The sequence below is a fragment of the Macadamia integrifolia genome, chromosome 10 (genome assembly GCF_013358625.1).
Source record: "Macadamia integrifolia cultivar HAES 741 chromosome 10, SCU_Mint_v3, whole genome shotgun sequence".
NCBI lineage: Eukaryota > Viridiplantae > Streptophyta > Magnoliopsida > Proteales > Proteaceae > Macadamia > Macadamia integrifolia.
The window spans coordinates 11463251-11484311 of NC_056566.1; the positions used below are offsets into that span (position 1 = coordinate 11463251).

Here is a 21061-nt window from a genome sequence, read left to right on the forward strand (position 1 = left end):
ACCCAAAAAAAAAAGGCCAGCGATGGGAAGCCCTGGCCATACCCCTCCCTCTTTATCTTTTCTCTTATGCTATCCTTATTTTCCTGCTCTTTTTTTGTCTATTAAGTTTATCAGATCAGAACTTACTCTAACACTGCTGTGCCCCTTATTTGTTGAAGTTAATTAATGATCTGAAGTCCCCATGTCCTACGCATGTTTTCTTTTCTTTCGCAGTTTATCCCTATTTTAATTCCTGGTTTATCTCTTGCTGGTAACTGCCCATTGACTTATCCTGTTGATCGTCTTCTCCATCAATTTGAAAGAGTCCAAGTTGCTTCTATTTCTTTAAAATATCCTAACTTTCTTGGCTCACCTGTGACCTGTCCATTCCTTCTGTGCAGCAAAAGATTTTGTTAGCTGTCTGGATCTTCAAAATATCCATTAATAGATTCTGACTCGAACTCCTATAAATCAGCCTTCGATTCTTCGAAAAGTCCCACTTTTTAAGCTTCCACATCTGTTTATAACTCTACCAAATTACAGCAATCCAGTAGGTGGATCATATGATCTTTCAGAGTCAGGTTCCTATTTCCATGCATTACCTTCGATCAAAGTTTCAGTCCTCCGATCTGGATCTCCCCTAAAAAAAATGGATCTAGAGCTGCTATTTTCTGTTTTGAGTCTGACTAATAAGTCAAGATCCCACCATTGGATGTCAAGCAGGCCACTCCCCGAAAATGCCATAGTGCAGTGAAGTCGCAACAAAGTAGCCGTACTTGAGAGTGGGGTGCGGCTGGATTGAACCCCCCTCTGGGGGAGCCCCTATAGCCGTAAAGGTTCTGAAGGCTCCCCTTGACAGGCTTTAAGTCAGTGAACTCCTTAATTTAATGGAAACCGAGGACAAGAGAGGTACTCTTATCTTGAGACCAACTCCTAGTTCTATAACCCTAGTTCTATAACTATAATAAGAGAGTCTATTCACGCTTGGGAGAGATGTTCAAGCTAGTCTTCTTGTTCCTTAACTATTCTCAGGTAGCTTTCTGTTAAAGCTAAAGCAGCCTGTTCTCTTTCGCTAGGGGATTTGTTACTTCATCAGTTCATCTGAACACTACACTCAACCAGATTACTTTCAGAATGGAATCTTCAGACCTGAGTTTACTAAGGCCATGTTTGATTACCATCCCACTCCCATTCCGCTGATTCCAGCTGAAGAAGAAGAACCCCAATCCGGTTAGAAAAAACAAACCGTTCCTGATTTGTGGTAGAATTCCCAAATCGGCAGGGGTTTCAGAAAGCCCTAATTGAAGAATACGGCCTGAAATAGCAGAAAAATAAAAAGAAGAAGAAGAAGAAAAGGCAGAAATGTGGAAGCCCTAAAAATTGCAGAAGGCAAGGGGGGGAAATCACTGAATCCTGAATCAGAAGAAGAAGAGAGGGAAATGCAGCAAACAAACGAAAGAAGATGGAAGATGTTACCGTTCATTACGTGCGTGAGGAGGTCAAGCAGTTGGGCAACCAAAATTTCTAGGGATCAGTCTTTAATTTCATAGGGCTCTGTTCCAATTTTGGTTGTTCTGGAACAGACGGAACATCATCCTGATTTTGGAGGGCATTTGGGGCCGGTCTGTTCTTTGGGAGCATGAAATCAGACTGGATTTGCCAAACAAAATTCAACCCCCATTTTAGTCCAGTGGAATAAGAATCAGAGGAATCAAGAATCAGAAGCGTTATCAAACAGTGCCTAAGATTCACTATAATACAGTTCCCTAACGTGTCACTGCATTCCTATCCTGTGCGCTGAGTAAGGATCTACCCTTAGGCTTATTTTAATCAAATTGCATTACATGATGGGCTGAATTTGTTTGGGTCCAAGTGGAAAAAATTCCTGTGATGAATTCCACTTACACTGGTATGGACTATTTTGAATGAGTGAAATAGATGACTTTCTGAAGATGGAGGATTAGAGGAACAAATTCCAAGAGTTTGTTGATTGCTGGTTTGTTTCTACTGTCTAATAGACTAGGTTTGTGGTTCAACCATTAACGGAGCTTCTACTGGAGCAGATAGGCACTCTATTTTGGAGTTCGGCTCCTTCTTCCCCTTTTTTTCCCCATTTTACATGCTATACCCTCATGTAAAAGATGCCACAAAATCACATAGATCTCATATTTACTTGTACATGCTTGTAACCATTGTAGTGATTCCCACACCACATTTTGATTGAAAGGACAATGAATACAACTCTCAGTGTATCAAAAAACATGCATTTTAAACAGAGATAAGCCCAAGGTATGGACGTCATTTTGTATTTTACTCCTAACCATTACATATCTAAGACATTTCTTTATATTCTTAACAAATTAATACAAAAGCAGAATGTGCTTACCGGATTCAATAGTAGATGATGGCATCATTAAAGACAAATCTGCCAAGGTTTGCAGAGCATCTAAAGCAGAGCTTTCATCTACAAACAGAGAAAAAAGGAGCAATATAGTGGGTAACATTCAACAATCAGAGAGAGAGAGAGAGAGAGTACCATAAAAACCATTAAAAGATTCACATAGTAGAGGAGAAACTTGAGGTTAATATCAAAGTTAAACAAGGATGCTACTAAAGCCCATATCACAAGAACGGAGAAGTAGTTAATTTTCAGATATAGAAGTATTGCCAACACAACATGATGAATAGCAAGAGCCATATGAAGGGTCCACATGGATAGCCAAAGACATATATTTTAAAGCCACAGTGACTTTTTTATTTTTTTTTCAGGCCAGCATTTCTGGTTTGTTAGATAAAATCTCTAGAGATGCATAATGACTCCATACTATTTTATTGAGTTTATTTCTCTCTGTGATGGTGGAGACAAGTTTTGTGATCATGTTGTTTATTTATCAATTTGCTTCACCGGTTTGAGAGTTTTGACAGGAAGTATTCCTACCCATTGCAGGATATCTTGGCTGCTCATCTTCCCACCCAAACAAAGATACAACATTTGCGAATTGCGGCAACAGGGGCTAGGGGCTCAAACGATGAGGAGGAACCATACATTTTTTGTCCCTGGATTGATTTCCCTCTCCCACCCCCTCCCCTGCTCCCACCTCCACCATTTAAGCTGTTTATCCAGGCTTAAACGGCTTAAATGTTGCAGATCCTCCAACCCAATGGAATTCTGTTGTAATTTTAAGACTTTGGAATTCTGTTGTAATTTTAACCTCGAGACACCTCAGTTTCATAGAAAGGGGTATTTGCAGAGATGGGGGGCAGAAAGGGAGGCCAGGAGATAGTAAATTCACATCCTTAGCTCCTTTAAGTAACTGACACATCAACTCATAGGGGGAAAATTGTATAGTTACAAACAGACGCACCCATTAAAAATAGGGGGAGGGGGAAGAATAGCACAGAAAGAGGACTGGACAAAGAATAGCATAGAAAGAGGACTGGACAGAAAAGGCATTCAACATGCGACCACCTTATTTCCTGACAATGCTATCATTAGTTTTAATATATCATCTAAAATCCCACAACCCCTATGCACCAAGAAATCTGGGTGACAAAAAGTGGTGCACACAAAATAAATCACTAGAACCCTGCTTTAAGTTATCCAGGAAAAAAAAGATCCATTCTAAGCACTACAAAAAGGATGAAAATAATAATGTTGGAAAATCAACAATATATCCATTTGTCTCTTTACCTTCATATGCAGAATATAATTCTTGTTACTCTTACTAGTTTTCTTTCTTAGTTCTTACAAGCTTCAGAAGTTCAGATAAAAAAGAGGGGGAGGAAAATGCTAGTTTCCAAAGAAAAGTCTTTTGTGCATGAATAAACCATAGTGCTTTTACATGTAAAGATGTCATAAATTCATAATGTTCACTTATTTTACAACTTTCTGTTAATGATTGAAGGTAAAAGCAATAAATATGCACATAAACAAGCAAAAGAAAAGCTGATATAACAAATAAAACCCTCCATAAAATTGGAAAATAGAAAGAACGGAATACCAGTTCCATGAAACTCAAAACTCGAATGGAATACCTAACATACCTCCAAAGAAGAGCTGCCTGCTTCTCTTCCTAGGACCTTGAGAAGATGTCCGCTCCGTTTTTGCATTTGTTACTTCAATTTCAATTTTTCCTTTAACATTACTCAAACTAAGTCCTTCTTCAGTGCCACTACATGCTTCCCTAACATCATCAAAATGATTGTTATCAATTTCTTCAACTTTTGGCTTCTTTCTGTGAAACTTTTTCCCTTTACGTGGAACTTCTACTGTACCAGCACCTTCAGCATCCATTAGGTAATTAGCATCTCTGTCAAATTCTCCATTTTCTGCTTCCCTACTGCCAAGACTTCCTTCCAAACAGTCTTCATCCATTGCAGTTGCAGTACCAACAAGCTTTGCACTGGCCCTCTCTGATTCAGCATGCTAAGATCCATAGACAGGTTTTAGATCATTTAATATTTTTTTAGCAACATTAGCAGACAAACTAACACAACCAATGGCTGAAGAAGCAAATAATTACCATTCTTTCACCATTCTGTAAGGATGATGACCTCATACGCCCTGTTCTTCTGTTTGGTGTTTGAGAAAACTGGGGAGAGCTGCCTCTTTGTGAAGCCTCTGCTAAAGCTAATGCAACATCATGGGCAACATCATCATCATTGGCATCTACATATGATCTCAGACCTTGTTTATTTGGTGATAGAAACTTTTCCCTGTCATCTCTATTATATGTAAATGAAACAGGGAAGCGAGGAGTCCTTTTTCCCTTCGCACGAGGCTGACTACCTACAAAATATTTCAGAGCAATGCATTAAATTTAAGCAAGAACACCCTTATTATTCATTTTATATGATAACAGAAATGAAAATTACTCCACCGATCACCTACCTTATGACAAGAGCAAAGGGCACACTTAATTCACTTCCTTGTAAGGAACAACAAGAATGCCGAAATCTCAATAAGAAAATTTCATAATCCAGCATACAATTTGCTTGCTATGATTTGAGGGAACAAAGCTACATTATGATATTCAATATTCCCATGTGCACAATTTACAGATAAACAATACAAAGCAACATTCTTTAGATCAGTGTTTATAAGTTTAGCAGCGTTAAGGGCATACCTATCCAAGAATTCTTTTGTTAGGGCGTGTAATGTTGGCCAGGACATGTTTTAAATTGGTGCTAGTTGTACGTTATTTAGAGCTACGCAGATTCTATTTGATTATCTGGGGATACCAATTGGGATCAGTCATAGATGCTCCTCAGTTTCAAACACGTTACTTAGACAAAATGGAGAAATGGCTAGCTGTATGGAAGTGGGGCAGGACTGTTTTTATTAGGACCTCGAATACATTATGATGTACCTTATTCCTATTTTATTGGCCCCAGTTCAACTATCTAAGAATATGGAGAAGACAATCAGTGATCTCCCTTGGGATGGAGTTGATGATAGGAAGATGAGAAGTAAGTTCAATTTAAAAGGTAAAAAAGTTCGCTCGAAAAACCTAGGAGATTATTCAGTTATAAGCCCAATGCAAAGATTGAATAAAGTTCTGGAGGCTGTACGGTCATATAGGTTCAACAATAAGGCCTTATCTCTTTGGAAAGAAACTATAATATGCAAGTACTGTGTCTAATTGAGGGTAGGATTCTAAATGATTTTGTGGCCCTCATGGTCATGGTTTCAGTCTGGAAAAAACATTATGAAGCATCGTGAGGAATTTCTGTCCAGATCTGCTTTCCAGGTGTGTAAGAGTTATACTGTTCACTACTTCACTTTTGGTGTGATGAGTGGGTACCGCATGGTAGAATATCGGACCCATTCCCCCGTGTATAGAATCCGTTCACTACAAATGGCAACGGTTAGTCATTGCTGGGTTTTAAGTATTGGTGTGTATCATACCATATCATCCAAGACATCGGTGGGTATCGATAAGATATGGTACAGTACCGATACGATACTTAAAAACAAAAAATAATTGTGTCTTCCATGTATCGGCCAATACAGTACCAATTTCAATATGGGAAAGATACAGTCTGATACAGGTAAGATACACTCAATACACCTCCCTTAAACCTGCAAAACAGAAACCATGAGGGATATGACCGAGAGCAACCGAAGGCCCTGGAAACTTGTTTTTCTATTCAATCTGAACAGGGGGAAATCTTCCAACATAAAAAATGACCCTAATCTTCACCATTTCAATAAGTTATGGGCATTAACAGGGTATAAATCACAAACCAAAACAGATTTTGAGAGAAGAAGAGGTGAAGTTTCAAATCTCGTTATTTTTTGTTATGCTCAATTCTTTTTTCTTTTTTCTTCCCATCACTAGATTAGGTAAAAATACTCAAAAATCCATGCATCAAACTGACATATATTTATATTTACTATTGCATAAGAAGGTCATTTATGCTGCAAAACTGTATTTTGCATGTATCATAAGCACATCCATCCATTTATTGACCAATTCCGTGCGTATTTTTAGTGTATCTTGATCTCTCTGATCGAAAGGTCTCCTAATATGACTCTTCCGACATGATACCCAATACCGATACTTTAAACCTTGGTCATGTGTATAAAGCTGACAGCTAAATCATTAGGGTTCCAGTGTTTAGAAGTCTTCACTTGATTTTGATCAGTTTGCTGCCCTTTTGGAAAACCACAGACCTATATTGATTTAACGATACAATATAAAAGGAGATGGAAAGATGCTAGTCAGGCTAAAGTTCCCACCGAGGCATCAACTTTTACTGTAATTTTAATGAAATAAAAAGTCAGATTAAAAATAGCACACATACTTGTGGAAGAGTATTGGTCCCCTTCAGGTTGTTACTTTTTGGCTTTAGCTTTATCTTTAAAAAGCTGATACTTGAACAGTTTAAGACAATGGTTTTCCCTGGCCAGGGGGTGCAATAATTGCTAAAGCTGAAGAGACATCTATATCATAAGTTTCTCCAAATGTGGTCTAGCAATCTACAGTTAAATTTTAGGAATATCCACAACATATCTTCAATCATTGGCTTGATATGCAGCTTACGTCTAAAACTCATCTGGTTTGGCATCTGCTTTCCTTTTCGAATTCCCAGGTCCTTTGGAATGAAATAAACCCAAGACTTGCATTTAAATTTTAAAGGGATCAATCTCAGTGAGCAAGGTGATAACTAGTGGTCTACTGGTCTTACCAGGACATTTGAGCAAGGTTTCACAGATACGTATATTTTTTTCACCCTAGTATATCCTTGGTTTTTATGTACTGCATATATTTCTTTATCTATCATTAGAATTTTCTGATCAAAAGATAAAATAAAATATATTTACATTCCTGGAGTGTTCAAGTAGCAACCACTTTGAAGCAAAAACATAAAAACATAAATATAACCACAGAAGAAAAGATTGACCCAAATCAAATGATAAACTATGTTAATTGATTTTACCACCAGATCGCCGCTTCTTCAATAATGATAGGCAACCATAACTTGATGACATTGACTGGGAAGACTGCAACAAATCTGGAATATTTCCATCCGGCTTAGAGACGTTAAGTTGATATTTTCCTCGAGCACGTTTTTGAGGTTTTCGTGATATCACTGATGCATCATTACTTTCTCGATCACTGTCACTCCCTCCCTGACATTCATGATCCATTAACTTTAGGTAATGCTATATTTTAGATTAAGTGTAGCTCTTGTATAAAATTTATGCAACAACCCAAAGAGTAATCAAGCAGTAAAATGATTCAATCAGACAAGCATTGGCCCAATACAAAATCTAAGATTAATTTTATATCAGCAATGTGCTACCTGAAAATCAACATTATGGTAGCTTGGTAAGAAAATATTACAAATGAAACTGAGAGACTTAATTTAGTGTCATTTCAGAAAATCAAGCAAATGAAAACATAGTGGTGCCTATTACAAAGCAACAGGGGGAAAAAATGTAAAGTAGAAAATATCAAACACACGTAAGGAGAAAGAAAAAAAAAAGGTAAAAGATCTAAACCAGGAAAGGATGAAACCTAAAAAGGTCTGGCTGACGCAATTTATGCCCAATAGAAGTCCTATATACATATAAACACATGGATACATAATGACCAACCAATGAGACCAGCTACTGGTAGAAATGGCAATACACAGCTGATTCATAGCCAAAACCCATAAAAAGGAAGAGCTTCATAATGTTGATAAGTTCCATTTTTGACATGCTCCTCGCATCATATTTAAGGCATAAAATTCTGCACATAATGTTCCCATATGCACTACTTTCCCGGTGGAAAAACACTCCTGAACTGCAAACTAGAAAAGAGTATAAACATAAGCCCCGATACAAGGAGTCAAGTGCAAGTCCGTGTTTCGGGGCAGATCCATCAACTATTAAATCTTGGGATACAGGAGAACCAATCTGAATCTGTTAACTAGGTGACTGCATATGGACATATCAAATGCAATGATTCTACACAATTCTATATAAGCCAGCAAGTTGATACTCTAGATGCATTATATATAAATGAAAAAATTAGCAAAATATAGTATACAATTAGGAACTAGCATGAAATTCCCCTTGGTCCTCAAGGGTTGGTTCTTTGTAAGGCTGCCTTTCATGTGATATAGGTACATTTTGGCGATAGCACGCCAAATGACATTTTCTATGACCAGTCCCATCACCCATGATGTGTAAACAATAATTGCTTACATTGGGTCCATGCTTACGGATTGGGCTCCCTCTATCAAAAACTCAACAGGATTTGTCAACAATGCTTCAGTTCCCCCTGCTCCACTTGTTGTTCATTTTTATTACAAGAACATAAATTACCATTTGTAATTGTTATTTGGGGGAAAAAAAAAACTTAAAAGCACTGAAGATTCCTTCAGTTTCCCATAATTATTCTTAAATCAGCATAACACCCCTAAAATAACCCACGAATATCCCTCACTCCAACATCAGTTCAATGTTCTAAACATGGGTCATCATCTCTACATTTATCAAGTGGCTAAGACCTAAGGAAGTTATCATGCTTCAGCATTGCACTCATAAGCATGTCATAAAAATTTTGAATCACAAAAAATATGAAAGCCTTCATTGAGATCTGACTCTCTACTCACCAGAACATTATAGTGATCAGTCATCATTGCAATTAGTCCAACCACAGAAGCTGCTCCCTCTGGAAGTGACAAGTATGCCTGAAAGCACAGCACATAGTTCAAACTTCCAAGTTTAAAAGACAAAATCAAAGGTATACCAAATAGATAAGTTCTTTGCTCATGTACTGCCCATAATTTTTTAGTTTTCCAGAACTTTTATGCAGGACTTAACTACAAATTTAGATGAGCTAAGAACATGCATAGTGGCACATAACAAATGTTCAGTGCAGTTTGGAAATTCCGAAAAGGGGTCTTGGTAGACTAGGCTCAAGTCCTGCAGTGTAGTTGGTGCCCAACTTTTGGTGTTCAGACTTTGCTTTTGCAACTAAACATTGAGGCACACTGACTCTTTTAATGCGCAACATTCAACTCCAGATCAAGTACTGAAGACTCAATACATGTATTACAACATTATCATTGGGTTCTGAAGAAGAAAAACTCCAAAATCCAAAACCACAATTCTTGCTCTTTTGAAGTCCAAAAGGTAAAGAGGGTCCCTAAAATCCTTAGACAAATGTTTGAAGAGTAAAAGAAAGGAAAACAAAAGAAATTAAAATAATTTTTTTGCATGACCAAATTTGGCACATTCCAACAGAATCAACTCAATTAGGGACTCGGTTGTGACCTGTATAAATCACAAGAATTGCCTAAATTGGACTGATTCAGTGTATTGAGTCACAGAATGGGTTCAGATTCAAAGGATTCCTCTAAAAAGTGATTCAACAAGGGTCAATGAATTGTTTGGGCACTGGGCCACTGATTCACTTTGAATCATAGAATTCATTTTCTAAATCGGTGGGATTTAACAAGAGAGCTGATAACAAGGTAGAGGAATATTACACGTTACACAATAATCATATTGATTCTAAAAATTTGAAAGCAAAGAAAATAATAAAAATTATGAAGGCTTTTGTCAAATCTAGTACATCATTTATGGGAAACAATCAAGAACCATGCTTACTCTATTCAAATTGTAAAGGGCCTCTATCATTTCCACAGATCTATGGCGTACCGCAGCAGCAACCTGAAAACCGATTTCGGCAATAATTACTAAGAACTTCCAAAATCTAAAATAACTAATTCATCGGAGCAAACAAGATACTGGCTTTACAAATAAGTAAATTTATCACAATCTGCCAAGGAAACTCATACGCGTGTGTACACACTTTTTTTTATAGATGCCAGATAGTTTTACAGAAACAGAGCATAATATCTATAAATAAAAGCTCAAACACAATTGTAGAACAAGATTAAAAAAAATGAACTCCAAAGGAGAGGGAAAAACGGCTGGCAATCCTATCTGTCAAAGTGCACCAATTCAAGATGACAAAAGATGGAGCAAACCTTCTTCCAATCTTTCCCATACTTCCGGTAGGCTTCATAAAACCGCACAAGCTCCTCCCTGCTCCACTGAGACCCTAACATGTCAGACAATTTCCTCTTCTGCACATTAAAGGATCTTGGTCAACATTATCAGATGTTCATAAAACCAAATTACATCACCATTCAGTTGATCTTTATCATCATGGAGTGCATAACTATCTACCATATCCAGAGAGGCTCCAATGTAGATCATAAGCATAAGTTAAGAGGCATTCTGACTAACAATAGACTCGATGATCGGGAGACAATGTGTCTGAAGAAAGAACCAGTGAAAAAGACCACCAGTTCTATATAACCAAATAAGCATAATTCTAGAACACACAGACACACACAATGAAATCACAGGGAATGAGACTTCTTCGCCATTGGCCTCCTCCTCCTCTTTTCTTTTAGCAGATACTGGCAGTGAAACTTTTATGAACTGACAGAATTTTTTGTGAAAGGAAGAGGTATTTGTACAATTTTTATGCAATAATAGTAAAAAATTTTGTGGAAAGACGGATGTTTGTAAATTTATCAGAACTCTTTTACAAGATTAAATTCTTGAAGTAAATATCAACCCCTCGGGATTGTGTAACTCTTCAAAGATCAACATAAGATTTACTCAAAATATAGCGATTTCTTTTGGGGAACCAAAAAAAAAGAGGACAGAAAGAAAACGTAATCTGCAGCATAGTTAACAACCCTATCCACCAAGTCGCATCAATTCACCTGCTTTTAATACTCAGAAAATGCTTCTTATTAAAGCTAGATATAACAGCCATTCCTAGGGTTATTCTTTTTTACTCAAAGATCAAAACATGCTGCCTTGGCCGAATTGCTCGGCACATCAGTGAGATAACTTCACTACGGAATTAATCCCCATGAACCTCAAAGGTCATCTGAAGCCAAAACTTACCCGTTGCTTAGCTTTGTTCCCGTTCCCTCCGCCCTTATCAGGTGACTCTTCGTTAACATTCAAAAACCGCTTATTCACGCTTTTCGATTTCTTGGCAGGGGCCATGGATAATTTTCTCAATTAATCTGACAAAAATCCAAATATGAAATAAGAATAGTTAGAAATTCATTCAATTCCCTAAAAACTAAACGCGGATCAGAATAAAAAAGATCTAATTAAATAAATCAAGAAAACCTCATCCACACACCCTAAGAAAAAGCAAAATTGTTAGATTTTCATCAGCCGTTCCAGTTGCAGGATTCGTTTCATCATCTGTCGTCTTCAAAGGAAGAAAAAAAATGACTACGGCCGCCGCGGAAGAAGATGAGGCAGCTTCACACCCACACTGCTGCGAAGCTTTCCCCAAATCCGATATGTTTGATTCAATTTGAGGAGAAGACCAAGGAGCGCAGGGATTTCAAAAAAAAGAAAAGAAAAGGAAAGGGCTAGATTGGGAATTTGGGAAAGGGCCAATTGAAATTGGGAGATTTCAATACAACCAAAACCGCGCCAAACACTTAAAGTTCACGTGCGTATATTGCGCGGTTTTAAGGGGCTTTTTGGTAATCTGGTTTCAAAATAGAGAGAAGAGTTTCGCCTCTGCATGGTAGAGTTTCTCATTATAACCCGTTCTCTTCGACCCGTTTGATAACGTTTCAAAAAATGCGTTTCTACCATTTGTGTTTATAAATGATAGAAACAGAATAAAAAGCATTTGATAAAACTGTTTAGTTTCACTTGTTTTTAGAAATAAAAATTAAAATCTCTACCTATTTATGATTCAATAAAAGACACAGGCGAAACAAGTTCTACTTGTTTTGTCGTTTATGGAAACGACTTGTGGTCATTATTTCGCTGGTTACTATCGAATTTTAAAAGCATGACTTATCAAACACCTTTAATTCCGTTTTTGTTTCTAAAAACGAAAATTTATGTTTCTGTCGTTTCTTGAAACAGAAACGATAGAAACGTTATCAAACGGGCCCTTCGTTTATAGAACCAGGGTTTTAGAGTGGTTTCTCATTGAGAGCAGGGGTGTAACTTTAGATCTAAAGATCTGAACCTGCACTGAACCCAAATTTTGTCTAACCCAACTATGAAGGCCAACTCGGCCCAACCCGACCCTAACTCACCCAGAGTCTAATCTTGATTATTATTATGCTTTGCAAAATGTAGGTGTCTCTCTTAACCAAGGGAGAGTCATATTTCATGGTGGAAGTTTCTTCTTGATGTCATTGAGTTTCATGTATAACAAGAATATGATAGAGAACAATATAGCCAAAAGCAAGAGCACAAAGCCAAAAGAGAAACCCATCTCTACAACCACTAAATAAGGAATGAGAAGTGATGGAGGCTTGCAATATTTTAGTTTCTTGATCTTTGTATATTGGAGATAAGCATTATTGTTAATCAAGATGAAATTATAGCAATAGTGAATGATCAGATTATGTCTTAATATGTTGACTTTTGATCAAAGAGACTAAAAAAATGGTCACATGAAAACATAAGGGCACATGGAATCTCCGTGAAATAATGCTAAAATATCACGTTCAATATAGTTTAATGGAGGAATTCATTTTAGTGTTTTAATTGAAAACCCTTTACTTCAAATCTATCAATTTTCTTAATTTTCAAACGTTGTAACATCTAGGGTCAACCCGGCACAACCCTAAGCCCTGTAAGGTTGGGCCTAAGCATGAACCTTGCAGGGTTGGGTTAGGGTTGTAAGAAACCCAGCCCTGTTTCACCCCTAATTGAGACCATGGATTTAGGGGATGTAATCAGTATCGGTATTGATATCAGGATCAGTACTGGTATTGAATCAATATTGACAATTAGATCGACATGTTGTTAGAATTTAAAATGTAACCACAAGTGTACTGATCAGTGTAGCTATGGGTCGAATACAGGGAGAACAACCACTTTATTTTTGGCTTATTTTAATAATGCGAAAGTGAACCCACGCAATTAAAAAATAACAAATGAAAAAAATGCTAAAATAAAAACACAGTAAAAAAAATGGGATAAAGCTAGAGAGGGGCTCACAAGTAGGTTTCTCTACTTAGCCCGAGAGATGCATTATAATATGAGCTTTCATACTTGACCAGATAGTCACTTCTACAATGGTTACTCTACTTAACTTTAGAGAAATTGAGACAATTAAATAAAAACAATCAAATGATGGTTCTATGATTTGGAGGGGCAAAGCCAACACATACTCTAGCTATGAACCTTGAGGGAAAGGGAAAGCAATAATGTAACGACTGAAATTAAAATCCTAAATTAATAAATAAATAGTAGTCATAAGAAGGAATGTGAGGGGGAAGTGAAGACTATTGAAGAAACCTACCTACTTAAATCAATACTTGAACTTGAAAGTTTAGGTAATTTGATATACTGCTAACCCTAAAAATCAGATCTGGAATGAACCAAATCAAAAATTTATAGACCTGGAAAAAAAAAAAAAAAAAAAAAAACTGAACTTGAAAAAGAGATGCCCCACAGCTTGTGATCTTGTCACCTATATCTAAGTCTATAACTATAACTTAAAAATTATAACTCAATTGCATAAATCATAAACATAAAAGGCTGAATAAAAATAAAATAGTGTTTGCATTAATTGAAATAAAAAGTTATTACAAAAGTGATTAAAGGAAAAACAAAGAATAACTAAAATTAAAGAGAGAGAGAGAGAGAGAGAGAGAGAGAGAGCAACTAAAAACCCTATAAGAACAATGAAGTGTCCTCCCTCATCTTACATGAGTTGTATTTATAGGGAATGCGAATGAAGGGTAACAAAATTTTATTTCCTAAAAGAAAAAACTCACAATTAGTAGGGGAGATATTTTGAGACCAAAAGTGTTAAGGTGGATGAGAGAAAATAGATAAAAAAGCTTGGAGAAATTTCCTATAATTTTTTTGCTTATTTTCTATCTATTTTTTTTTTTTTATCTTATTTTTCTCCCTCTCTTTAAATATTGCGCACAACCCTTATTGGTCAATTTTTTTTTTCCTTGGACAGTGATGATGTGAAGAGAGAAGATTTGGACAAGATTTATTGCTCTCTCTTTTTTTTTTTCCCCTTTTGTGCAAAAAACCCCTTATACGATTTTCCCTCCATTTTCAACAAAATTCTTCATAAAAAAGACAACCATGAGATTTAAACTTGAGACCTCCTAAGCGAGGGAATCTTGCACACCATAGCTCACCAACTATACAAGGTAGTTGTTATTGGAGAGATATGACGCCCGATAATACTTAAGGCATTTAAAGTACAAAACATGTAAAAATAACGTAAAACCCAAGGTAGCTCAATTATAAATATGTAAAAATGCATGCTTTACTACTTAGATTTCATACATAAATGTGCTCTTCACATGTATCCAATGATTTTGCCTTGTTTTTTTCTAAGGTACAATTTTTATACTATTTTACCCTTGAAATAATACGGGTAATTGATCTAGATCGATCAAGGATAGGGGATGGTCTCACCGATACCAATACAATATGGCCGATGCGATATCAATACTTTAAACCATGATTGAGATAGAAACAATAATATCTTCAATGCGTTGGAGTAGTGGTGTCAATTTTAGGCCAAGCCCGATTAACCAGATTGTTAAACACGTTGGGCTTGAGCCCGGCCTGATTAATAATCTGGCATTCTCAATGAAGGCACCTAGCCCATCAGTCGTTCAATCGAATATGAGTTCGACCTAAACTAATTATTTTAGGCCTGACTTAACCCGACCCTTTAGTTCTCATTTGAATTCTCATTTTTGCCCATACTACTCATAAACTAAGACTAAATAAAATATCAAAAGGCCCAAAACCCATGTAGTTCTTATATTAATTTTGATGGCTCTGAGAAGTGTTTTAAACTAAAAAGATGGGATTAGAATTTCAATCATAAGGCGGTTATATATTGTTAAACTATCTAATTTATTCATAAATCGTTACCAAATAATAATAATAATAAATAATAATGATTGATCGTAGTTAAATGTATAAATGATAAAAATTATGGGCCTCGATTTATTGGTATCCCCTTCCAACCCATTTAGAGACAATTTTAGAGAGGGCCTGCTTAGAGCCCAGCCAAGGCCCAATTACAATCACTTGATTATAGTCCGAGATCGACTAATCGAATGATAATCATACTATACCTGCCCAAGTTAAGCCTGATTAGCTAGATGGGCGATCACAGCGCAACCCTTGAAATTGGTTAAGCCAGCTGGGCCCAACCTACTGACATCTCGACGTTGGAGTAGGGGTATCAATCAGTCCACTTGGACCCACTTCGATGTGAGGATGAGTGAATACAAAACATGATACTATAAGGATGCATCAATTTATTGGGTTTAGTTTGGTTTTGGTTTCTTATCAATTTATTATCAGCTTAATTACAATTTACCAAGTAAATATATATTCAGAATTATGAAGACCAAAAAAAGTGTGTTTTTCTTTATGAATTTCAGGCTGATATCAGTTTCTTATTGAATTGTATTGGTTTTGGTCTAGTTTTTAAGTACAGCTTCATCGTTACTCGATTTGGTTTCGATCTCACGAAACCCAGTTCAAAACTTGATCCAATAAGCTCATAGTGGTTTTGGTTGGTTCAATTTAGTCCATTGGGACTAAGTAAAAGTTAAAACATCAATGTCAAGGTTAGAGTCCCTGATGTGAAAGTGTTTGTTCATAGCCATAGATGCTATAGGTTACATAATGGTAGAATTAATTCGTTCAAAGGCCTGAGATAAATGTGGTATGAAGAATATCGGCATCTGAAAGGGGGGGGGGGGGGGGAATGGTGTTCCAAGGCCACGAATTGGTGTTGTTATCGTAAAGTAATTTTTGTAAATCCTCGCAGTTGCTCTAGATCTCCTCTACTGTCCATTCGCCAGTTTGAGCTTGCTTCATCCCATAAAGAAGGCCTCGAATGGAAACTTCAATAATTTTTCATTTCATCATATAATCGACATACAGGTTGTGTTTGGTGGCCAAGAGAAGAAAAGAAAAATAGAATAAATTATATTATTTTCTTAATTTGAATAAATTCTCATTGTGTTCGGTATGTCTTGAATCAAGAGAAGATTAATTTTTTTTAATTTAAAAATTCACCTTGGGAATGATGTAGTTTTCTTCTACTGCCAAAGAAAATGTCTTGCCTAACACACAAGAAAATGAAAATTTTTTTTTTTAATCCCAAGGGGTTAGCACAGTTGGCTTGGAGGGAACATGGTACTCCGCTTCAAGAAGCGAGTTCCCATGATCAAACCCTCACCCCTGCACCTAACTTCTTGGGGTTACCGCACGAGAGTTTCCCTCTCGAACTGACCTGGTCCTGTGTAAGCGGTATCACAGTGACCCTAGGGACTAGTTGGGCCAAAGATCTGGACACCCTTGGTATCAAAAAAAAAAAAAAAAAAAAAAAACTTTACTTTTATTGGTAGTAAAACAGATATATATATATATATATATATATTTTTCACCATTTCGTTTATTTTCTATTATTTTTTGTAGATTTCTTTTTTATTTTCTTTTCTTCTATTTGCTACCAAACGCAGCCATAGTAAGACACATTTTCCTTAATTGATAATACCAGCAACCCATCCAAAGATATTGTTAACGGGGTCAACAACACCGGTACAACTTAGCGTAGTTGAATTCAAGACCGGAATAATGGATGTATCAAAAGGGAACATGGTGTATAGGGGTCACATGTTAGCAATAGATTGATATGATTGGGGAGTCCAATACTTCACATGGTATAAAACAAAATATGAGTTAGGTTTAGCCTATGCATAAGTGAGACGGTCTCTATGTGTCCATATGAAATAGCAAGTTATTACAAAAATAATAAATAAGCTATTAAGATCAGTAACATGTATCGTATACAATTAAAGAAATGCCTAATAAGAGAATTAAAATAGGAGCCAACTATATGCAATGTTTTATTATGAGCTCCAATGGAATGGGGATCCGGATCTCAAACTCTCTTGGTGAATTCGTAAGAAAAGGAAAGTGTGCCATATAAATTTGTTATGTTTGTGGCATAAACCATATGTTAGGTTAGCATCCAGCCATCCACTCGTTTACCCAATATATCTTTGGTAGAAATCCCTCCATGAGATAATCTAAAAAAACAAAAAGCTTAAATTTTTGATCAGTGATGTTTGGGCCAACAATCGGTATCGGGTTATTGGTTAGTACTAGGTAGGTAATTATTCAAGGGATTGGGAATGCACCATCTCAACCCTGGTATGACCCAATCTATACGATTGTGAGGTCAATATGGACCAGCGGAACTAATCATGCCGAAAGTTTAGATACATGTAGTTAGCCAGAAAAAAAAAAAAAAGGGAAAGCACCATCCAAATAGGAAGGTATTTTTCTCTAATATTCCGAAATAGGTAACAATCAATGACTGACTCCACAACATGGGTAGAGAAAGGAAATGACATCAAAACCGTCCTTTGCGACTCTAATGCTCACATCTCTCAAGGTCAAAGTTGGACAAGAAATCAACAAGCCTTCTCTTGATTCTCTTCCAGATGGTTGGACGTTTATTCACTATTCAACTTGTTTTATTTAATTAAGTATTGATCATATGATTTTTCCTCTTGGAAAGTAAGCACATCGTTGCTGCCTCTACTAGGGAGAAACAATGTGTTTAGGTTTGAGTCTTGGTTTTCATCTATTCTCTACATTTCATAGTTTTCTCAATTATATATTAATCTTGCATTTCTTGTTGGACTGCTCTTCCACGATAAAGGGTTTCTTTAATTTGACCCATGTGTAAACTATCAATTCGCTGAAACTTACAAACGTGGGGGTGTATTAACTATGATGTATACTATGAACTGACGAAAATGGAGTAAGAAGTGAAGTCATTTTTTATGAGAATTTGAAAAGTGAATTCCCTAAATGTACATGATTATGAGATATGGACAATGTCAGTTTAAAAGTGGCAAAAAGGGACATTAGTAAGGTTGAATGCTCTTATATGGATGATAAATTAATTAACTACACCTAGGGTATAAGTTTGGCCCTAACAAGGTGAACCCACCCTAGCTATCCCTCGGTCCGAACAGCGATTAGGTTAAGATTTTTTGCCCTAAGTTAGGATTGGGCTAGGCCAGAGTTGAGACATTGGGTTGAACTTGGCCCAACCCAACCCAAAACTGACTCAGGGTTGATATTGGGGGAATATAATAAAAAGTCATATGATAAACAATAAGGATTGTAAAATACTAATATATGTATAAATATGGGAAAATATAATAATATATCATAAGATAAACAATAAGGATTAGCATAGATCCATAATAGTCCTTGCCTATCTTAATCTTACATTCTTACCACAATACCACTTGGAATCGAAAGCCATTTGATTAGGTGAAGCTTAGTGATCTTCCTTGAAGTGATGCAACCCAAGGATCCACGGGTGGGATTGTTACCCTAAATCAAAGGGCATAGATTAGACTCAGTTGGGCTTTTGATTCCTTATGGGCAGAGGCTAATCAGGGTCAGCCTAGCTGCCTTGACTCAAGGCCATGGTTGAATTTTTCAGGTCCCAAGTCAAGGCCAGGCAATGTCTGGGTCAGCTAATGTGCTAGGGCTTTAAAAAATGGGGCTCAATCTGATCATGTTTCACCCCTAGCTACACCAATGAGAAAATGTTCAACAAGAAGAAATATAACTTACCTGACTTTGTAGTGCGATTTATTAGAGCTAGTGCAAATTTAAGTCCAAAAGATATCTATGTCAAAGCATCCTACTGTTTTTATGAGCATTAGACGTACGTCGTTGGTCGTGTCACCGCCATTGGCTCTCATTTATGCACTGGGCCTTGTCATAACCCCTTTAAGCCTACCTAGTTTTCTATCTGACGTGTGGGTTATTTTGGTCGACAGTGGAGTGAGGTGTTTTATGCCAGCCACTTTCATCCAACACTCATTGAGTATCGATGATGGCTAGTTTCTTAAGAAGATACCTCTTTTGAAAAAGATTCTTTAAATGGGTCCCTTCCCTTTGTAAATAGAAGACGTATTGGACACCTAAACTATTATTTTTAAGTGTTTTAAACGTCTCCCCTTTACTTTTTGATCGCTTTCTCTGTTTTGGCTGACTGTATACCCTATTTTAGAGTTTCGTTTCTTTATTTTGTTGATTTATTGAGGACAACGCAATAGTACCTTGATGTGAGAGAGTACAACAACTATTAGAAGTTCTAAGGGTTTGTTTCATCTTTGAGGTTGATTTGCAATCACCCGTATTGTACTAGGGGCGATGATTGTCTGTCACAGGTGTGGCAGTGTGGCGAGTATCCAATGATTAGAATGACCTTGCACTGCTGCATCTGCGGTAAAGTGATTTTTTTTATTATATTAAAAGGTGATTACAATCTTAAGGAGGATGACCAATGGTACAACTCAGCCCCACTAAGTACTGTTAGTGATTTTTTCAATGCCAACATATCTTATTGCTCGTGGTTGCTTCACGCGCAAGGATTAAGCTTCAAAGTTAAATCTTATATTTCAATTTTATTCCAACTGATATGCTATCTAAGCTTCTTATTGTGGATTCTAACTGTGACACCCAAGAAAATGGCAAGTGTACTGGATCCACTTGGAAGATCGATGAAGTGTCCATACCAAGAGATGGCAAGTATCAGGGAGTTTAGGAAATCAGTGAGGATATGCAATTTTTAGGCCCACATCACCTAGCGGAGGTTGTTGGGCTAGTTGATAACCTCCAGCCTCCTTAACATTAACGTATTTTACGGCCTTGAGACTCATAGATCAAAGAAAATAATATTATGGTAAGGTTAATAGGACCAGGCATTATATTGAATATCCTTTTTATAGACTCGTATATAAATCTATTTGACATCTTTTGTTTTCTTCTAAACATGCGTAGGTGGCATCGCCTTAAGGTCTGTGCATAGAATATCTTAGCTAGGGGTGTCAATCAGTCAGATCGGGCCTAGCCGGGCCTGGCGAGCCTATGTCCTTGGACCATGACTTACCTATTTAAGGAATGAGCCAATCTCGGTCGGTGTTGTGTTGGGGTCGATCGGGTTCTGGGCTTTAATCGAGCTAATCGAGCTATAATCGGGCCTTAAACGATCTTTACTTTTCTTAGATTTAAGATACTTTAATTTAATTTGTTAAATCATCAACAAATTTGAAAAGATATTACAGTCAATAATTGATAAAAATATCAATATATACCCTATTCTATCATAAAAAAAATCAAAATACCTATATAAACTGTTGGACTAAACGTGTCGGTCCGAGTCACTTGTAAACGAGCCGGGCCAGTTGGGAGGCCTATCAGGCTTACCCCCAGCTTGCATCGTCTACTACCTATTTATAAATGGGCTAGACTTAGGCCCGACACGTTTATTAATCAGGCCGGTCCAAGTCGGGCCTTAAACGTTTCAGACTCGATCAGACCTACCGATGTGGGCTTAGAATTGACACCCCTAATCTCAGTCATCTTGTTGTTTGATTTCTTTGAATCCCTAATTTGTTACACTACTTTTTTAAAACAAATCTATGTGTACATGTTAACTATATTAGCTATTACAATGCATCTTATTTGGTTATT

General features: G+C 36.8%; 1 protein-coding gene across 1 annotated transcript in view; it reads right to left on the reverse strand.

Moving 5' to 3' along the window:
- LOC122092190 (protein ALWAYS EARLY 2-like) overlaps window positions 1-11859 on the reverse strand; it is a 28957-nt gene extending 17098 nt beyond the window's left edge. Inside the window, exons 1-9 of the mRNA XM_042662532.1 lie at window positions 11655-11859; window positions 11408-11532; window positions 10471-10569; window positions 10088-10150; window positions 9088-9165; window positions 7423-7615; window positions 4503-4768; window positions 4024-4405; window positions 2366-2443 (exon numbers count right to left, since the gene is read on the reverse strand). Of these exons, the coding sequence (XP_042518466.1) occupies window positions 2366-2443; window positions 4024-4405; window positions 4503-4768; window positions 7423-7615; window positions 9088-9165; window positions 10088-10150; window positions 10471-10569; window positions 11408-11512 (1264 nt within the window). The 5' untranslated portion in view covers window positions 11513-11532; window positions 11655-11859. The remainder of the gene's footprint in view (window positions 1-2365; window positions 2444-4023; window positions 4406-4502; window positions 4769-7422; window positions 7616-9087; window positions 9166-10087; window positions 10151-10470; window positions 10570-11407; window positions 11533-11654) is intronic.
- Between the last annotated feature and the right edge of the window lie 9202 nt (window positions 11860-21061).